Source organism: Zosterops lateralis, assembly GCF_965231275.1.
Source record: "Zosterops lateralis genome assembly, chromosome: 1".
Classification (NCBI taxonomy): domain Eukaryota; kingdom Metazoa; phylum Chordata; class Aves; order Passeriformes; family Zosteropidae; genus Zosterops; species Zosterops lateralis.
The window spans coordinates 19,513,792-19,534,111 of record NC_139762.1 but is presented as its reverse complement, the minus strand read 5'-3'; the positions used below and the strand labels follow the sequence as shown (position 1 = coordinate 19,534,111).

The 20,320-nt window shown below is 39.4% G+C and overlaps 1 protein-coding gene across 1 annotated transcript in view; it reads right to left on the bottom strand.

Moving 5' to 3' along the window:
* Positions 1 to 19,407, bottom strand: part of DNAJC1 (DnaJ heat shock protein family (Hsp40) member C1) — a gene marked incomplete at its 5' end in the record, with an annotated part of 110,343 nt that extends 90,936 nt beyond the window's left edge. Inside the window, one exon of the mRNA XM_083884790.1 lies at positions 19,243 to 19,407. Within this exon, the coding sequence (XP_083740916.1) occupies positions 19,243 to 19,407 (165 nt within the window). The remainder of the gene's footprint in view (positions 1 to 19,242) is intronic.
* Positions 19,408 to 20,320: the final 913 nt, after the last annotated feature.

The following is a 20,320-nucleotide window of genomic DNA, read 5'->3' as shown; positions in this document are numbered from 1 at the left end:
TCAATCAAGTTGCATCTGCATGGATGTTTTTGATACTCATTCAAAATCACTTACACGTCAAAGACACTGCATGAAATTGAAACCTTTACTAATGCCAAGGTTTGACCCAGGATCCAAAATAAATCTGCATGTACAGACCCTTGTACCTACACAAAGCACCAATTACTTCAAATAAGGTTTTGTCTGTGCACTGGAGTCCACCCATGTGGAGCCAATTACTACAGCAGGGCCATTATATGGTTCATTTCCCCATACCAGCTTGGCAAGAGGTGTACATGGGTGTAGGAAGTGCAAAAGAACCTTCACTAACAAAGCTCCTCAAACACACATCCGTGCATTGTAATATTTAATGTTACAACAAACACTTCTTCAATGGGACCAGACTTTGCACAACAGCAAATATTGTGGGGCAGTTTCCAGTGAACAGCATTTTTCTCTTTTTGGTCACCAGTGAAATCCAAGATTTTTACAAAATCTTGAATAATTATGTTGATCCTTAATCTACAACACACATTTCTAGCAATACCTGAGAATTCCTAAGAATCTTGAGAGGTTGTAGGATCTGAACAGAAGGCGTGAGAAAAATGCCAGAATTGCATGTTCTTCAAGTAGTACACTTATAATAGCAGAAGCAATGACATTACTTATTGATAATGTCTGGTATCATTCCAGGTCTAAATGGGAAAGTTGTTGTTAGAAACAATTATTATAAATAGGAGGAAACCACTTGAGTATAAAAATCTCTCCCCCATTGAAAGTACTGAAGCTCCATCTAGAGGCTTTTCTCCACCTACTGTCATTTGTGGTATATGTAATATCACCTAGAAATGTGAACAATATTAAATGTCAGAGGCTTCCTTTGTACCTCCTCTTTTGTTATTCATAATGGGTTCTTGCCCTGAACCTTTGCCCGGCAACACTAGCTCCTTCACTGCCATCAAGTGGTAAGAAACCCAAACTGAACTTAAAAATGTAAAATCTCAATCATCAGATTAAATGATTAGTATGGTAGAGAGATAAATACAATTACTGAATACTGAAAATCTTTATGGTTCTTTTCATTGAAGTTCTGGTATATCTACTCCAGACCACTACAGTGCTTCACACAATAAATTCAACAATGGTTTCAAATCTCTTTTTGTAAGCTTTATTTTTCCTTCAAATTGCACAGAATAAAAAAATCTACATCCATATTCCCTAACATCATATTTAGAAAAAGAAAGGCAACAACACAAATCACAACAAAAGAATTTATTTATTTAAAAGGAATAATATATGTAATGCTTAACACTTTAAAAATATTTAATTTGGCAATTAGGAAGAATTTAATAACATAATTAGAAGGAACAGCACAAATGCCTCCCCAGACTTTGTGTTGCCTATTGGCAGTATCTCAAAGGAAAGAGCGAAACAGCAGCTCATCTCTCCAGCAGTGTCTAATGCAGCAAGTATGCAGCTATGTCAGTCTCTTTGTGCTCCACAGCTATAATCAGCTGTGGGCATTTGTTATGTCAGGAGAAGCCTTAATGCTCTACAATCACAAGTGACCTACTGGGAAACAAGCACACAACACACCAAAAAACTGGGAGGGTTTGTCTAGGTCAAATAAATAGGAAAAAGAACTAACAAAGTAACTGCAGAATGGAGCCAGGCTGCAAGACCTTGATTATTTCAATTTCAACCCCTCAGTGACTTCATGGTACAACTACTCCCATGGTTGCCCATCACTCCCACATAAAATGCTTTGAGTTACAGAAAGCCCACAAGGTCTCCAACATGACCAGGCAGACCACTGAAATAAACCTCCTAGCACACATCCAGTGTCACACACTGAGAGCTTCTATGTGTTCCTGACTCCACACAATCTTATTTCACTACATTTTCCTTCCACCGCTTATTCCAATTGGGTATTTTGCCCATAGCAGAAGATAAAATACAAAGACTTCTTGGTGTTGTCCTATTAGACAGAATAGTGACCAGTACATGCAATGGAGCTTAGGAATTCAACTTCTGTTACAGAAGTTCAAAAACAGAAAAAGGAATAGTTACCAAATTAAAATGAACAGGGAAAAAAAACCCAAACAGTTTTACTAGCAGAGATATTCTATGCCTTTATCATTACTTCATTGGTAAAGAAAGAACTATTGATCTACTTCTATCAAATCCTCTGTCCACCAAACCACAGATTCAACTTGATCTGTGTAAGTACTGGGTGGTCACTTACCTACTTTTAACTGAGCAGAGCAAGCCCTGCTGAAAAGAAGGCTCCCACAAAGTGGTCTGCTAAAACTTTGCCATGTAAAAATCAATCTCCAGACAGTCAAACTTTCCAGCTGGAAGAGGTCACTCTGAAAGATCTGACTTCTGTGTTTGCTTGTCCCTGGAACCCAACCTGCTCATCCAAAGACTCTTAGTTTCCAGACCAGGAATTTTGAAACACCATCATAAAAAATTCTCCTTCAAAATAATAATTGATACAGCACCTACATATTGAAATTTAGAACACATCAAGTATTTATTTGTGAATTACTTTTAAAAGCCACAAATAATAGAATTATCTATTGGGAAACTTAGGACAATTATTTCTTCTACAGTGTTGGGAAAGGAGGGATAGAACTGATACTGGCAGACAGAACTAAAAATGGATCTTCAGGAATTACATGAATAAGAAGAGACCAAAAACTGAACAGAAATCAGTGAACTGGCAAAGACAAAAACCAAACAAATAAAAAAGCACCACCAACCATGCCAAACTACATGAGGATTTAAAAAAATGGCAGTATTAAAAAATGGGAATATACAGGGCAACTGTAACATGCAGCCTAAAGCCACATGTAGCTTTAATATCAAGGCAACACTAAGTGCCTGTTGCTTGGCAATTCATCTTCAGGTCCAACTGAAAAGCCAAAAGCAATTTTAGACAGTCATTTTAGTTACAGAAAGTATGGGGATTAGACAAAGAGGGTGTTCCTGAAGTAATTGAAATGTAAGTTAACCAGGGTGCATGCAACCACTTCAGCTCCCAAGCTGAAAGGGCAGACTGAATTTATGATGAGCAGTGAAAGCCACAGTAAAATCTGATGGCAGCAGGAATACATTTAAAAACAAACCAACCAACCACACAATAAAGAGAAAAGATGACCTCAAAGATTAGGAGTGACAAACAGAAGACATTGGAGATTAAAAAGAAATTTAAAAACCCTTCGTTTTTCCTCCCAAACAAGATTATGTGTAGTTTGAACTGATTGCAGATATATCTCAGAAGAATCAAATACACTGATAAGAAAAAGTAACCAGAGAAAGGATGCTTTAAAAGTTACAGATATCTCTGTAAAGCATTCCTGATTGCTAACTCGAGTTCTTAATAAGAGGACAAGTTTAAAAAAAAAAAGGAAAAGGAACTCAGAAGACAAAGTACAGTATAACTCAAGCAGAACAGAGAGGACTGTCAGACTGTTCATTCTTGCAGCCTCTAAAAATTAGAGCAGAAAGAAAACAAAAAAAAACAACAAAAAAAAAAAAAAAAAAACCAAAAGAAAACCAAAAAAAAAAAAAAAAAAAAAAAAAAAAAAAAAAAAACAACAACTAGCACAGAAGCCATGGAAAATACCATCAAAGAATAGAGAATAATTATTAATTCCAGAACTGCATGGCAGAAGGTTCCTAGGACGTACTCACAAAGATGTAACACCACTGAGTATCATAACCAGTACGGCAGTTCTCTGCTGCGGCCACAAGGGACCTCGACACCGCCCTCATTAAAGAAACACTCAGTACTGGCTGGGTGAAAAATAAAGCTTTAGGCACAGCAAAGAACAAGAAACCATTTACTTAACTGTCTCATACTTCATCATTATTCTAGGATTAACAGTCTGAAGAAAGGGATTCCATTTGGGGGAAAAAGGATGCAAAAAAGGAAAAAAACAAAACAGCAACAACATCAACAAAACCACCAGGAAGTCCAGCAAACTAATGGCAGCAAAAATTGTAAACCTGTTGCCAAGTATCAGTCTAGAAAATAAAGTCCCTGTAGGCAGATCTGTTATGAAGTCTAGAGAGAAATTAAGAGACTGAAGAAATGAAAAATTATCAGTGTAGATAATTTTGAGGTTTTGTTTGCATCTTTTCTGGGTAAAGAATATAACTAAGCTCGACTAAAACAAAACATGCAGGAAGTCTACAAGGAAGAATCATCTTCCTTTTTTGGGCCACAGGTGTTATCCTAGAAGTTATCCTGTTATCCTAAGTGTTATCCTGTTAAGCAGAAGAAAATCTGCCTTTGCTCTTCTCTGTCAAGATGGGACTATCACTGGGACTCTAGAAGAAAAGCTGTGGCCTAGAAACTGAAGATCAACTCACCCAAATTATCATCTGAACCAGGATTTGGCAGAAGATGGAGTAGGTATTCATACTTCACCCAAATAAAACCAGCAATGTCCAACTTAAACAGAAACCAAAGGACAGCATAATAAGCAAGATGTAACTTCAAAATGTCATCAAAAGATCAGCAGTGAATCTCTTTTAGATTAGCTCCTTTCCTTGGGCTATATTAGAAACAGCAGCACTTTCCCTGGTACTTGAAAAGAAACACAATTTTACAACAGTTATACCAGAGCACATGCAACAATTCTTGCTAAAATCACCAATTAGATATTTATTTCAAAAATTTAATACAGAATGCCTCAAGCCTGTTAGGCAGTTAGCAAGACTGACCAATCAGAAATTTCCCTGGAGTAACTTCCTATTCCAAGCACATGCTGGCTCACTCTATTCTGCTCTCCTTCCTCTTGCCAGAGTGTTGGACCTCAGCAAAGTGCTATCCTGCACTGGGCATCAGCTGAACTGATAGATTTTACACTAGTATAATACATCTAGAGCATTATTTCACCTCTTGCAATGATGTCTTTCCTTAACCAAGTCTTTGCAAGACTGAATCCTTGTGGAAAGAAATCCTCTTTTCAAGGTACCTACTGACAGTGTATGAATCTGTTACTACCAAAATCCCAGAGCACAATTCTTGGGCTGAGAGTCAGAACAGCATTTTCTAGACCAAAAAATCATCTCAAATACACTAACCATAGCCTGGCACAGAAGTTAATACCTTTTGTACTACTTCAGCCACACCAAAAAAGCCCACAACTCAACACTTAAGAAAGGAAGGAGGGGGAAAGATCTGTTAATTCCCACATTTCACTGGATTCTTCCATGTTTTTAGAGTATCTGAGACATCAATGTCCTTCATGGAGTATTATTTTTTCTTTTTACCACCACTTCAGGATTCATGCCATCTCATCTTTAACTGGCAATACTAGTTTCACTTTATAACTGGACAAAAGACTAGATTTTTATCATGAGATTGTTATTTTTCAGCTTTGCCAACTCATACAAGATTCCATCTTTTTAGGCATTCTTACCTTCATGCCTAAATCCATTAATAGACAGGGAGGAGGGACAGAGGGAACACCGAAAGTATTTTTGTGTGTGAATCTTTTTATCCATCCACCCCTTGCCTTGGACTTGTGGAGAGTCCAAGAGGAACCTCTAGTTGAGCAAGCCACCCCTTAAGAATAGTCAAAATAATAATCTTACTAAATTATCCTGTGGATCTGATATCCAGATGAAGCATGGCAATGACTACAATACATGTACTCTTTTCAGACTTGCAGCCAAACACCCAGACTACAAGAGCAACCCTGGTGTAAACTGGGGGCGGGGCGGGGGTTTGGTTGTATGACAACAGCAAGTTCTACACTTGCAGCTGGAATGGGAAATAGTTTGTATATTTGTCTTAGCTGAATTGCAAAATATTGAATACTTGATCAAGATACAATTCTATCTTGACTGAGAAATCAATTTCAGAAAGCAACCTAGTCCAGTATTGTCTTTCCTGGCCATAGTATCAATCCAATCACGTCTAACCAGCTGTCATGTAAGGCTCTCATATCTCATGACAGCAGACAGGATAACCAATACCCTGATAATAATGGGATACCATTAATTCAATGACAGTGTCTTTGAGTTAATCTGTTAGAAAAGACTCCAGAAGCTACAGGAATGCAGCCAGAAGTGAAGACACATTTTACAGCCTTCTGCTTCCTTTAGGTCAGAAATTTAAGAAGATATGCCCCTGTTAACAGTTGTCTAATGCCAGTCATATTTTCTTTTACAAAAAAAAAATTTGTGTTAAAAATCTGAACTTTGAGGAAGTTAAACATACAGAAGACAAATGAAAGAATGTTTCTTAGAAAGAAAACATGGATATTAATATTCAATGTTAAGCAATGTTTATTTACATTTACAAGGGAAGTCAAGATTCTGCAATGCAAAATGGCAACCTATGCAAAAGCATTTTTTAAACAGAAGGTGTCCCAATTTATTTTTTAGACTTCAGATATTACAAAATGAATGCCAACAAATGTTTTGTACTGAAAACTTTAAACCTGCACAATTTAAAATAGGAAATATAATATCAAGATTAAAGTTCTTGATTGTTAGGGCATGATTTTTAATTCAAATGCATTTCTTTCCAACTCTATCACTTTTTATTGGAGAATAAAATTTATTGGATAATAAATTGGATAAATAAAATTTATTCTCCATTTTATTGGAGAATGTAGTATTAACCTAAACATTTTGGATGTAAATACAGTCCACTCAAACATACATCTTCAGAGACTGAGAGAATTAAATATTACAGTTTTACCTAAAAATCAAGATAAAGCTAACTATATATTGCAATTTGCTGTCACACTAAGACAAACTGCAGCCTTAAATAGACAATCCCAAATGGAACTCAAAACAGGAAGTATCTGCCACCAGCAACTCTGCTGCAAAACTCTCCATCTGAACTCTGCATCCAGTACATTGTACCTACAAAACAACTGTTCCCAGAAAACAATCTGATTTCATCTTCCATTAGCCCACACTTTTTTCTAGGTACTGTTTCTTTGTGTTCTCAAATTTGACTTCTCAATGTACCACATCAGACATGCAGGTGCTGGCAAACAGCACAGTCTACCCTAAATTATCATCTCTCAATGATAGTCAAGGTGCATGCACAGCATGGAAGCAACACACAGGATTAGAGACCGCATTTAATTCCTTTAAATAGGACCTAGAACTACAACTTTATTATGTCCCTGAACAATAAACAGATCAACTCTATTTAGAAGAAAAAGAAAATTGATTATACAATTAAGAACTGTACTAAAACCTTGAAATTCAATACCCTTTATCTGATACAACTTTTAGCTTTAGTATGTTCAATTAAAGCTCCTCTATTTCAAACAAGTTCTCTGCTGCAAAAGTTATTTCAGCAAATCTCCACCTTTTAAAACCTTATAGAAATGAGGGTATTTCATAAACCCCTGTCATGTTTCTCCTCACAATGCCAATATCTTATAGAAAATACAAAATTGAAGTTTTCACTGTGATTTATACAACAAACAATGCAATACCAAAATCTTGCCTGAACTAGTAGGAATAAGCAAAGACATACCAAGTAAGTGGTACCATCAAAACAACAACTGGATTAAAATAATCTTATTGTTTCCAAAACAATATTCTTAAGTACATCACAGTAAGAATTTGCTGCAGAATTAATAAATCCACTGATTTACTATGATATAAAGGAACCATAAGTCAAAAAGGAGGGAGGGGGAGGGATGACAGGACACAAACCAACTCTGCCTAAGTCTTAACTCAAGTAGTAATACAAGGCCAAGCCCTCTATCTAACTGCCTGAAAAGAGCACTACTGTCCATCACTGAGATGTTACAGAGTTGAGGCCAGTAACCAAAGCAAAGTGGCCAGAAGTAGATGATACATTCCTGAACTCACCATGAATATGCCAGTTAAAAACCTGGGTTCCTATGAAAACGTGCTCAACCATTCATGTGTAGCAGCTAATCAAGCAGGAAAAATGGCATAACAGCAGCAATTCTTCCTTCTACTGATAAATAACCACAACAGCAACGTGAGAGATACTTGCGCCACTTCCATTAGAATCCATGGAGCGCGTAAGTAAAAAAATGTGTTCTCTACTTCTTTCCAGCATGTTACTGAGGACTTTTGTATTTCTCCAAGTAAAGTAGAGTGGCAATTTATTTGATTTTCAAAACCTTTTTATTTCTTCAGATGTAATCAAAACCAAGATGTTAGAGACTGCTTGATGACAAAACTATGAAAAGTTTCATTCAGAAACAAAGCCACAGCCAAGTAATTTAATAACTACTTAATGAATCTTCCCTGATGTAGAGGTTAAAGAGATTCCCACACCAACACGTTCTTTGCAGGTCAAGAGAAGCTAATTCAACTTGAAATATATATTATGCATATTACCTCAAACAGACAAACTAGATGCTAATAAGTCAGGACCGTAGCTATCACCTGAGACTGCTGAAAGAAATTTATATAAAAACCGCACACCTGTAAGGGAGGAAGATAAGCCAGTGCTGCAAAGAAAATGCCATCAAGGACCCGGCAATGCTGAAAAAGCTTTTGACAAGGTTCCATCCCAAAGGCTATTAAAGTGACTAACTTAACACAAGATGAGAGGAAAACTCTTACAAATAGAAAATTAATGAACAAGATACAAAAAGCTAGGTCTAATGGCTAGTCTTGGGGGCAGAGAAGAGGCAGCTGAAAGGTCTCCTGCTGGGGGATTGGTGCTGGGACTGGCTTCATTCAGCATTTTCAAAGACAACCTGAAGAGCCAAGCATACAGTGACACTAAATGTTTTGGGTAGGTACCAGACACAGGCAAGGGAATACCAAACCAAGTGATCTAGCAAAAAACTGAGAGATAAGATTTAGTGTAAGACTGTTGCCTTAAACTACACCTTTCCTAAACAGAGCAGAGCTTGCAGCTGGCTATTATAAATCACTAAGTGATCCAAGGCACATTGCTGACAGTTCTACAAATCCACTGTACAGCACCAGACTGAAAGGTACCACCAGGAATGCACCTTTGAGCATTGTTAATCAAAAACTGTGGCAGCTGAAAGGTACAGGGGGCAAATGGACTGCAAAGCATGGTTAGGTTCACATATGCTCCCCAGTGACACCATCTATTGCCACTGGCTTTATTGCTTTTATTAAAGAAAGAAGTGCAAGGATAATACAGAAGTGCATAAATAATAAGGAACAAGAGTAGAAACCAGAAAGTACATTGACAGCATTCAGCATTCCTTGAAGGCATCCAAGCAGCTTATGGATGGCATGGAGGGGTGCCCTAACTGGAGACCAAGACTATGGAATGGAAACAGCCCCTCACACACATCAGGATGCATTGTTTAAGACAATTCCAGACTATTATTAAACATCTGCAACCCAGACAAGGCAAGAGTGCTTAGTACTCTCAAGTGCATTAAAAATCACATTATTTTTTAACTGATACAACAGCTCTTGTCCTTTAATCTAAGTTTACTAAACAGAGGTCTGCACCTCCTCCAGAAAATTAAGGCATCTACAGATCATATCTGTTTGTAGGTAAGAAAGAGAAGTATAAGTGTATGAAAGCCAAACTCATCATGATTGATGAAATTCTTAAGTCAGTAACTTACTGAGAGGTTAATTCTCTATTTCTCCAGCAGACAACTAGTTTCATTTTTATTTCCTTTAAAACAAAACCAAAAACTCACACAACTGTTTTCTAATTAAGCACTCAGTATTACTCAACCAGGAAACGCAAAGACAAAAAATATTTACTAAATGGACTAATGGTGCACTCCAGCATGGGAATGCTGTACTGTGTAAGTGAGAATGAATTTAAGTCAGCTACAATTAATTTTCAAATACAGTACACAACTTCTGCACAGAAGAAGTTTGTTCTTTCACCATCGCAAACTGCAAAAAACAACTGACTGGCTGATCTCCTCAATCTGTATCTCAACTACGGAAACTCTGTTCTCAATAGACACAGGCCAACATTTGAATTTATTGCTTTGTTTTGAATATTGCTGGCTTAGCTTGGAGTGTAGAAAGGCTACTAAAGTAGAAATAGAAAATTTTGAAGTAGAACAGAAACTACAAGCCACACAAGTTACAACATGACAGAAGAAATACTTTTTATTCAATAGATAGGTAGACTCAGACTGGAAAACCATTTATTTCAAGTTTTTAATCAACTGAAAGAAATGCATGAATTGAATAAGATTTTTAATAAATCTTAACAGGAAATGGGAAGAGGCTTCCATATAGGATTAAATTTTACACTTTTTTTGTACTATAACATTTTAGCAGCCACTGTTAGACACAACATCCAGTAAAGCAACTCATATTATGACTTAGACTGTCACAAAGTTAAATGGCATACAAGCTCTTTTACTCTCCCATCACAGCATTTATAACCCATAGAAGAACACTAGAGAAATCACTAATTTTGAAATGGTGATTACTGAATATAAAAGCTAACCTAAATCAGTGTGATAAAACCAAATTAAAGCTGATCAATTTGATAAAACCCATTTAGGCTAAATAAATAAATAAAATTCAATAAAGCATTGATCAATCACACTAAAAAAACCCATTTGTAATAGTTTTAGGGGTAGGTAAAAACAATCACTGTCCCTTAAAAGAGAAACTATTCAACCCAAATCAGTGCAATAAGGCTATTTCACAGCTTTCTCATCCTCATCAGCACTGAATGCTTCCTTCAACAAGTGAAAGTACTTTACAGTATTGGACACAGCAGCATTTCATAATTACAGCCCATGTGGCAAGACTCCTCTAGCTCTTCCTTCTCTCTTCAGTCATAAAAGGATTGCTGAGTGACTTTATTCCAATAGTTCCTCTGCATCATCTGGTTTCCTCCACAAATTTTCCAGATAAGGATGAATTTCTGATCTATCAGAGACTGCATAGGAACCTTCTTCACTTCTCATCCCACTGCTCATATGACATCAGTAAGAACAGTTTGTGAGGCCTGCAACCAGGTCATTTAAGAAATCTGCACTTAAGCAAACCCTCATATGAGAGCCCAGGAATACACAATCCTGCTTTAAACCATGAACATTTTGCATTACTGTAACATACACCACGTGTACAACATTGCCACATACGTGAGACTGTTTATTTATACAGAGTTAGTAACATCCAAACAAGATCATCATACAAATAATAATCAAAAGAAACCCAGAAATCCCAAATCTCCTCATAATTTAGGGAAACCCAACAATTTTACACTGCAAGGAAAAAAAAAAAAGAGAAGCAAACTTCTAACCTGCACAGTATCTAGCTAAGCAAAAGCACAAAGACTAAGAAGAAAATCGAAAGCAAAACTGCAGATTTTCATATGCCGCATGATTTTTGTTAGCCCACTAGGATTCCATGGAAAACCAAAACATTTCAGATATTAAAATGAATAAAAGGAGGAAATTAATGTATATCAGACCCATTCTTAGAGACAAAAAAATCCCCCTTTGTTATCATTTATACTCTCATTCTTACTGGCTCAGCTGCACAACAGCACCACAGACTCTTTGTTACCAGCTCTGCTGAGAGCACAAGAAGCACCAAACCAATTAAGAAACATCTTACATGCTGAATTCTCATTTTATTTTTTAAATTTTACCACATACTTAAAGTTAAAATAGCACCACAGATACCTCCAAATATCTCCCTGAAAGCTACAGTTTTCTCTAGATCTGATTAGAAAACCATGTTAATCTTAATTGTAAAATGACTCTAGATGGAACATAAAAGCTTTATCATTCAATAGAATGAAATTAGGGCTGCCTCTAAGATTTTTTTTTTTTTACACAGCTTTACAGACAAATATGATGACTACAAACCACAGCAGTCAAGTAGTAAAAGGCCCACTGGGAAGTTGTTTACAAAATTCCATGTTAGATCAATTATGTAGCTGCTTCAGATACCAACACGGGCACATACTTAGAACTTCAGCAAAGGAGATGAATTCCAAACAAGTATAAAATGTAGAGCCTTGGTAAGCACCAAAGGCCACCAGCACAGGTTACCTGTCCTTCTACACTAAGAAACTGGTCAATCCCTTCAATGAATTACAGATCAAACACAGAACTACTTGGGGAAAAAACCCAATTTTTATTTCTACAATTTGAAGATCAAATTATTATGGATACATCCTTAAGGGATTAGTGAAGCAAGAAGCATAGAAAGAAAGAGTGCTAAAGAAAGAAACAATATTACTGCTGCAGACAGAAAAAAAACCCCAAAACCAAACCAATTCAAGACTGCTTGTTTTATCCTTTTCACTGCACTTTGCATAATGTCAATTCCCCTGAGTTCCCAAACATAGTAATTTCTTGTTGCTGTATGTCCTTCTAAACAGCAAGAAAGAAGAAAAAGATAACCTGAAAGTAAGCAGGAAAGTACTATATGGATGAATTGTCAGGGAAAGTTAAGAGTAAGTGTCTTGAAAACTACTTAAATTGGTAGATTCCAAAGCACTTTTGTGTCTTGAAAAAAGGAGACAACAATGAAAGAAAAAAAAAATAAATCTTGGACAACATCCAAGCAGAAATTTAACAGGCAACAATGCAGAAACCCCATTTTTATGGAAAATACAAGCCTTACATGTCTAGATGTCTCAATCATTTTTATATGCAACAACAGTGAACAAAAAGATAAGGGCAAGGTACATACAGAATAGAACTCATTATCTATCAGCAGTTTACCTGTAAGTTCAGCAATTTTTAAAAAATTCCCAAACACACAGAAACCTGTACCCTGCACCATCCCTAGTCACAAATGTGGCAGTTATCATTAGCACTTCTCTATGGTGACTCTTACAAGCTGTGAAACTACTCAAAATTGAAACAACTTTGTTCTATAGGATCCAAGTGAATAAACTCAATGATGACTTGACACAACCTTAAAAATTTACATCTTTTGGGACAAGCAGAATTTCCAGAACTGCTGGAAATCTCAGTTCCATGTATCACTTAAATGTAACAGATTTAGAAAGGAAGTTTTAAATCATAAACGGATACAGAATTGTGTCCCAGTAACACACTGAGAAAAAAAACCACAAATACTTTTATGGAATTAACTGACATTACAGTTAAAGCCACCAGAAACAAAACTGGATTTTCTGATGCTATTTTTGTTTGAACCAGTGCAATGGACTATTACTGCCTCAATGCTGACAGCATATTCATGGGCTTAAAAGAAATACAGTTTCAGGAATTACTAAAATCCCTCAGTGTCCATATAAAGGTCTGCTACTACTCTCACCCAGTTGTGTATTATGGAAGTTAATTATTTTTGAAAGCTCAGAGCAAGAAAATGGAAACATTTCACTTTTCTAACTGACAACTCTGATGTTGCAATTGACAGTGCATTAAAATCTAATGCTTTCCAATTTAGATCTCCTTAACATATACTTTGAACAAGAAGTAGAAAGCAATCTCGAAACAGGCTGAGAGCATTAGACATGATGTTTAATCACTGGCTGAACAACTTTGCTTTGTCAGAAGTGAGTGAGACACCAAGGTGCTACACGGCTCCATGTCATTTCACAGCACAACACTTTTGAAGGTCACAGTGAATATCTTATTCGTCATGCAAGACAAAATAATCTTACATAACAAAGCAAGAATAGCTTACAGCTCGTAGTTTTGACACAATCATGTGAAAAAGTGATGTTATAATCACATGCAAGTGAAGTTTTGTCTCACTTGAGCAAATACTTCCAAAGCTTGGAAGACTGAACCACTATCACCAACCTAGATTTTTGCTAAAACGTTTGCAGATAATGCACACTCCGTGATTTTAGCAACACTGCACCCACATACATTAACCTTAAAAAGCAGCAGGGAGGAGAACAGTCTGAAGTGTTAGAAGAGCAACCAAAATATGTCTGTGGAGAGCAATCCAGCTTGTAATTGGGAAGAACAAACTGTTGAGTTTCTGGGCTACCTCTCCTTATTTCCCTCCTTCCTTGCTCTAGCTGTGTGCACCTTGCCTTCCAGGAAAGAGCTGCTGGGTACAGGTAGGCTGCTCTTGATGAGGACTTAAGAGTATTCCTTGGACAGATACACGTGAGGGAGAGTTGTTTCTTCCCACCTGAAGGGACCAATCTATGTACTCAAAGTTCCTCAGAAGTTCCATAGGAAAAATAGTTTAATGTGGATTTTTTTTTTTTTTTTTTTTTTTTTTTTTTTTTTTTTTTTTTTTTTGTGGACAATAACCTATTCAAAGCCAGAACTACGGCAGGGCCAGACAAAACAACACTGACAACTTCTGAGATGGCCATTATTTCTGAAAAATAGGTTACTAAATTTACATCCAAGAACTTTACTTACACAACATACAAATTCCCAAGTTTTGAACTGTGGCGATGTATGCATTGCATGCCATCAGTCAATGCACTTGCATAAAACAGACCATGTAGAAACATCATACTGAGAATTTTCTTCCATCTCCAGTAATGCTTGATAATACCATAAAAGCCACACAGTTTGCTGTGGTGATCATTCCTCTTCTCACAGAGCAATGTCAAGAGGCAAAACTCAGTGTCAGCCATTTACTAGAAACTATACTCTTAAAGACACAGCTACCTCATATTTTTAGTGCAGCCAGCAATGCATGTGTAAAACAAACTTCTTTATTGTACCTACTGACTGCATATCATGAAGCAGTCCTGGAGTGGATGAACAGGATTCCTTTTGGAGAGAACTGAACCACAAGATGTGAAACCAAGAGTGCAAACAGCATGTTTCAACACAAACAGGCATTGAGTCCATGCAGCCAGCCTGGAATTAGTTCAACAACAAGGAAAAAAAAATCCCTGAAATCCAAACAGTATGGACATCAATCCTGCAGCACCAAACATTGCATTCTACAGACATAACCCTGTCAGATCCTGCTACTTGACACAGTACACAACAGCTCATCTGTTCCAGCGTTCTTGAAAGAAGCCTATTAGCCCAACACATCCAGCTCATCTGGAGAGGTTGTGGTTTTCCACAGCCATAGAAATCCAGCTCCTTGGTTTTCATGTCATGACTTTCTTGGAGTCACTAAAATATCAGTCTCACAGTCAGTCAGACCACAATCAGGTTCTGTACACATAGTTCTAACTCTGTCCTGCAGCATCATCTAGCAAACCCATCATCTTGCAGTGGATATAATGCCCTTAGTTCTCTAAAGTAAAACCACATGAACACATAGAGCCTGGTTCAATATAAGGCTCATGTGCCATAAGAAAGGCATAAGCCAATACAGAAGAAAATATCCCTCTCAACATTTTTCAGGTTATAATTTGGCCACCATGCTGGCCAGCAAGTCCTACTCATTAATACTCCCTCAAGAACCTGAGCTCCCAGTTTCCACTACCTCAAAGAGCACCCAGAGAATCTTTCTGTGTTTGTTTCCTTTCTCTGCACAGGCCTAGCAGATCTTTCAAAAACAGCCCCTTCCATTAAGTAATTACCAGTGGAAGCCAAAGCCTTATGCAGCCCTTCCCTGGTCCTGACACACAACACAGGGCTCCATACAGCTCAATTCCAGCAATACAGCTCATACATTTTGATACATCTTCACAAACAACATCAACTAAAAATTTCTTCATCAGATCCTTTGTATCCAAGAATTGTATCACAAAGTTTCAGAAAACATTCAGAGACGTCTAGTGTCTTCCTGGCTGCAAGCCAAAAATAAGTGGAGAAACAAATAGTTTCCTTGAAGCTTTATTAGCAAGTTATAATCAAAAGCATATTTTGGGAAGGAGATCCACAGGTTCAATTGATGAGAAGTTGACTTATCCAAAGCATATCATATTCATGAAGGTATCAACTATTAAAAGCTGTAAGAGATGATAACATTAACTTGACCCATTCATTTGTCCACCACACAAGCTTGTAGCTCCTCAGATCTTCTTGGAATTTTTCCAAAAAGTTAACATCACATTTCTATGTTCTCATTCTCAGGTAACAGGTCATCATATTATTGAGTCAGCATAGCCTCTGGTTTAATTCTGCTGCTTCATCTAAGTTTTTACATTAATACTATTTGGTCCTGATTCCTTTGTTGGTTTGAAATTGGCTATATTGAAGTGGTTACTGGAATGATTATTACATCAGATCTGTCAAGAGGTTACGTTTCTATTTTCTTCAGTAACCACTTGGGGGACAGGGAAATGCAACCTTTTTTCAAACCAAAGGTTACATCCCCATTCTGTTAGGTCAAACTTTTTGAAAACAGCAATATTTTAAATGACTCATTAAAGTTAATCACATCATCAATTTAAGAACCGCCAAAGTTAAGGAAGGTAGAGCAATTCCCACATTGGTCAGAAGAGCAATAGTAACAACATAACAATGCAAGACTTCTTCATGCTATGTTACTATTAGATCTAATAAAAATCCAAATAGATAGATTGTGTCCTTGTATAAAAATCAGATACATCTTAACGTAGGTGCTCAGCTCTAACTTCTGGGGGTTGGACAAGAAGGGACCTTCCAACTTCAACCATTCCACAAGCATTTGTAGATTGCTCAGCCAACCCCTCTCTGAAATCAGGAACAAAGGTCAGTTATTTAACAGCCAAAAGACTTACAACCTTATTTTTACTTTGTCATTCCACATTCAAAACCACAACAAAAATCATTTTGCTTAGATCATCCTCTATCTCTGCCACTGATATCAGGAAACACCACAGCAGCTCAAACTTAACACCCTACCAGAGCTGGATGAGTTACCTGACAATGCCAGGAGGCTTCCACAAAGCCCTCAAAATGACAAAACACAAAATCCATACTCCTGCAAGCATAGAGTAGCAACAAAACAAACCCCAAATCATTTCTCTCCAATTTCAGTGAAAAAATCCACACGCCAGAGGCTTCGCCAAAGTGTGTTTGAGAGCTCCAGCACTTCCCACAATGCCTTCTGCATCTTGTCAGTTGAGGTCAACATCAGCTTCTGACATCGAGTATGAGCTCAACGATCAGTGCCACAATTCTCCCATCAAAACCCAAGCTGTTTTAATGCCTTAAGGAACCATCGGTATCATTCCCTATATTTTTTCGAAACACAAGATGACATGTTTAGAAGAAATCTGGCAGACCTGATACACTACTGTTAACAAACAGAGTTGAGCATCCATATCTCAGATGTAGAAGTTACATCCTGCATAATGGAGAAGTACTCCCTCTCCTAGAAGTACATGAAGTAAGAAGGGATTATCAGGATATGACACAAAGCAATGAAATAGGAATGGGTGGGAGGAAAAGCAAGCTTTGATGAATGGAAGTGTGGCCATAAAGCCTACTGTCACATACACAGTCAACTCTTGTTGACAAGAAAACCACCTGAACTCAGGGAAGGAAACCTTTAGTATGAGAACTACAAAGAGTGAAATAACAGCACTGTAAAGGATACAGTGTGAAAAAAACTATAAATCCACACAGCATTTTCCAATCTTACAAATTACTATTGAAGCTCAACTTCCAACATACTCTGTTATTTCACTCACAGGTCTATTCTGCTGCATGTGTAGGGTATCAGCACCATGTACACTTCCAGTCTTGGCTATAATGACATGATGAGTGTCATGTACCTAAAACAAAAGTACACTTCAAACAAAAAAAAAAAAACTTGGTTTCATTTGTGTTGCACTTCCACCAACTTCGTCCTTGCTCCCACACTGCAAGTGCTACAAGTTTTCCATTATGATTAGGAGTAGAAATGTGAACTAGAAGAATAATTGCTTGATAAGATTAACATTTTGCTAAACACACAGAGCAAGGTACAGATACCGCCCTAGAAAAAAGGACCATGGAAGATGTTAACAAAGAGTTGCATACCAGACCTGAACATCACTAACAGAAACAAAGTTTTCCATTCCTACATTATCTAACACGAAAATTGCCTTTGAGAATTAACACCTAGATTTTGAGGGTCTTGAAAATGAAACAAGAATAGCAGTGTTTGCTGTGTTGCATAGATGATGGTATCCCATAGTATTTAACACTGGATGCTTAAGAAGGACTGAAGGAAAGAAAGAGATGAAACAGTCAGAACAACCACAGCCAACAGTTTCCAAAATTGGACCTCTATAAATTGCAGACATCTTCCCTCTCTTTTTAGACATGGCCTTAATGAAATGCACCTGAAAATACAGTCATTACTCTCAAAACCTACAAGAACTACATTGGAATAAACTTCAAGGTTGGCAGGGAAGCCATTTAAACAGGATCACTCACCAGAATACAGTACTGGAGAGAGAAGGTACTAGGGGTACAGAATGTACTAGAAGACAGAGAAAGAGCAAAATGTCTTTTGGGGACTGGGTGAAGTAACAGCATATAAAGAATTGTGTATTTCATTATTGAGGAGAAGAACACTGACTGGAATGAAGCAAAAAAAAAAAAAAATGTTAAGATGCATATAGAGACACCGAGCAAGGTCACACACAGACCAGAGCATCTAGAGATAAGAAAGGGCATCACATGGGAGCCCAGAGAGGTGATAAAAGTTGAAGTTGCCAAGTGGCAGGGAAACCAGCAACCACATCTAAGGTGTACACAAGAACCATGGGATAAAAGTGTTCCTAACAGGAGCTCCTGTCATGACCACACTGACATGAAAAATTAACTGAAGGTGAATAATAAATTCTTTAAGATAAACTTAGCTGTTACTTATCAAAGAGAGGCAAAAACCATGCACAACAACCAAGATACATGGAAAGTAAATAAATAAAACAATCTACAAGCCATTAACACGGCAAAGGGTCACAATCTACCACGTAGCATGAGTGAGAGAAAATATGAGCCGCAACACATGGTGATGCACAATCTTAAGATAAGGAACTAGCAGCTATGCAGAATGAGGGAAAGGTGAGAAACTGCCATACCGACGGTATGAATGGGAAGTGTGAAAACCCCAGAAGCTACTTCTGTCTGGCTGGAGATGCGTTCAGAGAAAATGAGGTCTGCTCAGAAAGCAACAGGCAGTAGGAACACACAAAGGTACAGCGGGAGAGGGAGAACTGATTTATGGTGGGGCAGCAAGGAGAAGCACCAGAGCAGTACCTGAAGCAGAGCAGAGCCCCGCGGCGGGAGGGGAGAGGCTGGAAAGGGACAGATGCGTTGCCCCGACCCGCGGGGCCGGGGCCCGGGGCCCGGGGCAGGAGGAGGGTGACAGCGCCGGGCGGGCGGGCGAGGGCCCGGCGGGGGCAGCCGAGCACCGTGCCGGGGTCAGGGGGCCGCGGGAACGGGATAGGACAGGGGGCGGCGGGGGTGGGCTCGGTCCCTCGCTCACCTGCTGCACCCCCAGGAAGTCGTAGAAGTTCCGCGGCACCTCCTCCACCAGGTCGAAGAGCTCCAGGTCACCGCTGTCCCAGGCGCGGGCGCGGGGCGCAAGCAGCGCCAGCAGCGCCAGGAGCGGCAGCAGCCGAGGGCGCGGCGCGGGCCGCGGGCGGGCCATGACCCCACCTGCGGCGGCGGCACCGGAGCGGCGGCGGAGCGAGGAGGCGCCCGGGAAGCCCCGCGGAAGGCGCGCTCTCCGCGGCGGCCGCTCCGCACTGAGGGGACGCGCCAGGCCCGGCCCGGCCCCGGCAGCGGCGGTCCCACGGCGGGGGAGGGGTGAGGGGGGGGGCGCTCCCCGCCCGGCCAATCGCCGCCTCCGCCGCCCGTGACGTCACGCGCCCCGGCAACCGCCGGCGCTCGCGCAGTGGAGAGGCCGGAGGGGGAAGGGCGCGAGCGGCTCCCGGCGCGAGCTGTGTGCGCGCGGACGGCCCGCCCCGCCCTTCCCCCCCCCGGCCCTTCCCGCCGGGAGCCCCGGGAGCGCCGCGCCACGGGAACACGGGGACACGGGGACCCACACGGGAACACGGGGACCCACACGGGGACACGGGGACCCACACGGGGACACGGGGCCCCACACGGGGACACGGGGACACACTGGGGCTGCGGGGAGCCCGAGAGGGTTCCGGCCCCTCGCGGTGGCCGAGGAACCCCGGTGTCTGCGGGGCCCCTCGCGCAAAATCTCCTTTCGATTTTCTGTCTTCATTAACTCCTTAAGGGCGTGTGTGATTCCTCTAACCTATTTTACCCTAAAATTGCTCCACCCTGTTGTTAGTATCAACGCGATTTTTAAGGTGTTGTTCCCAGAACTTGCGTTCTTTCCTTGCTTAAATTAATTTGAAATGTTTCACCTGGGACGCTAGATGAGAAATTAGATGGAAACCTAATGGCCGAACAATACAAATTACCAGCATTAAATCATTTTTCTCTGGCACGGACAGACCCCTCAGCACACCCCATCTGTTCCGCCTCTCTCGAAACTAGGCCTGGTTCATAACTCACTATGGGAATCTTTTTAAGAAAAGAGAGATTCA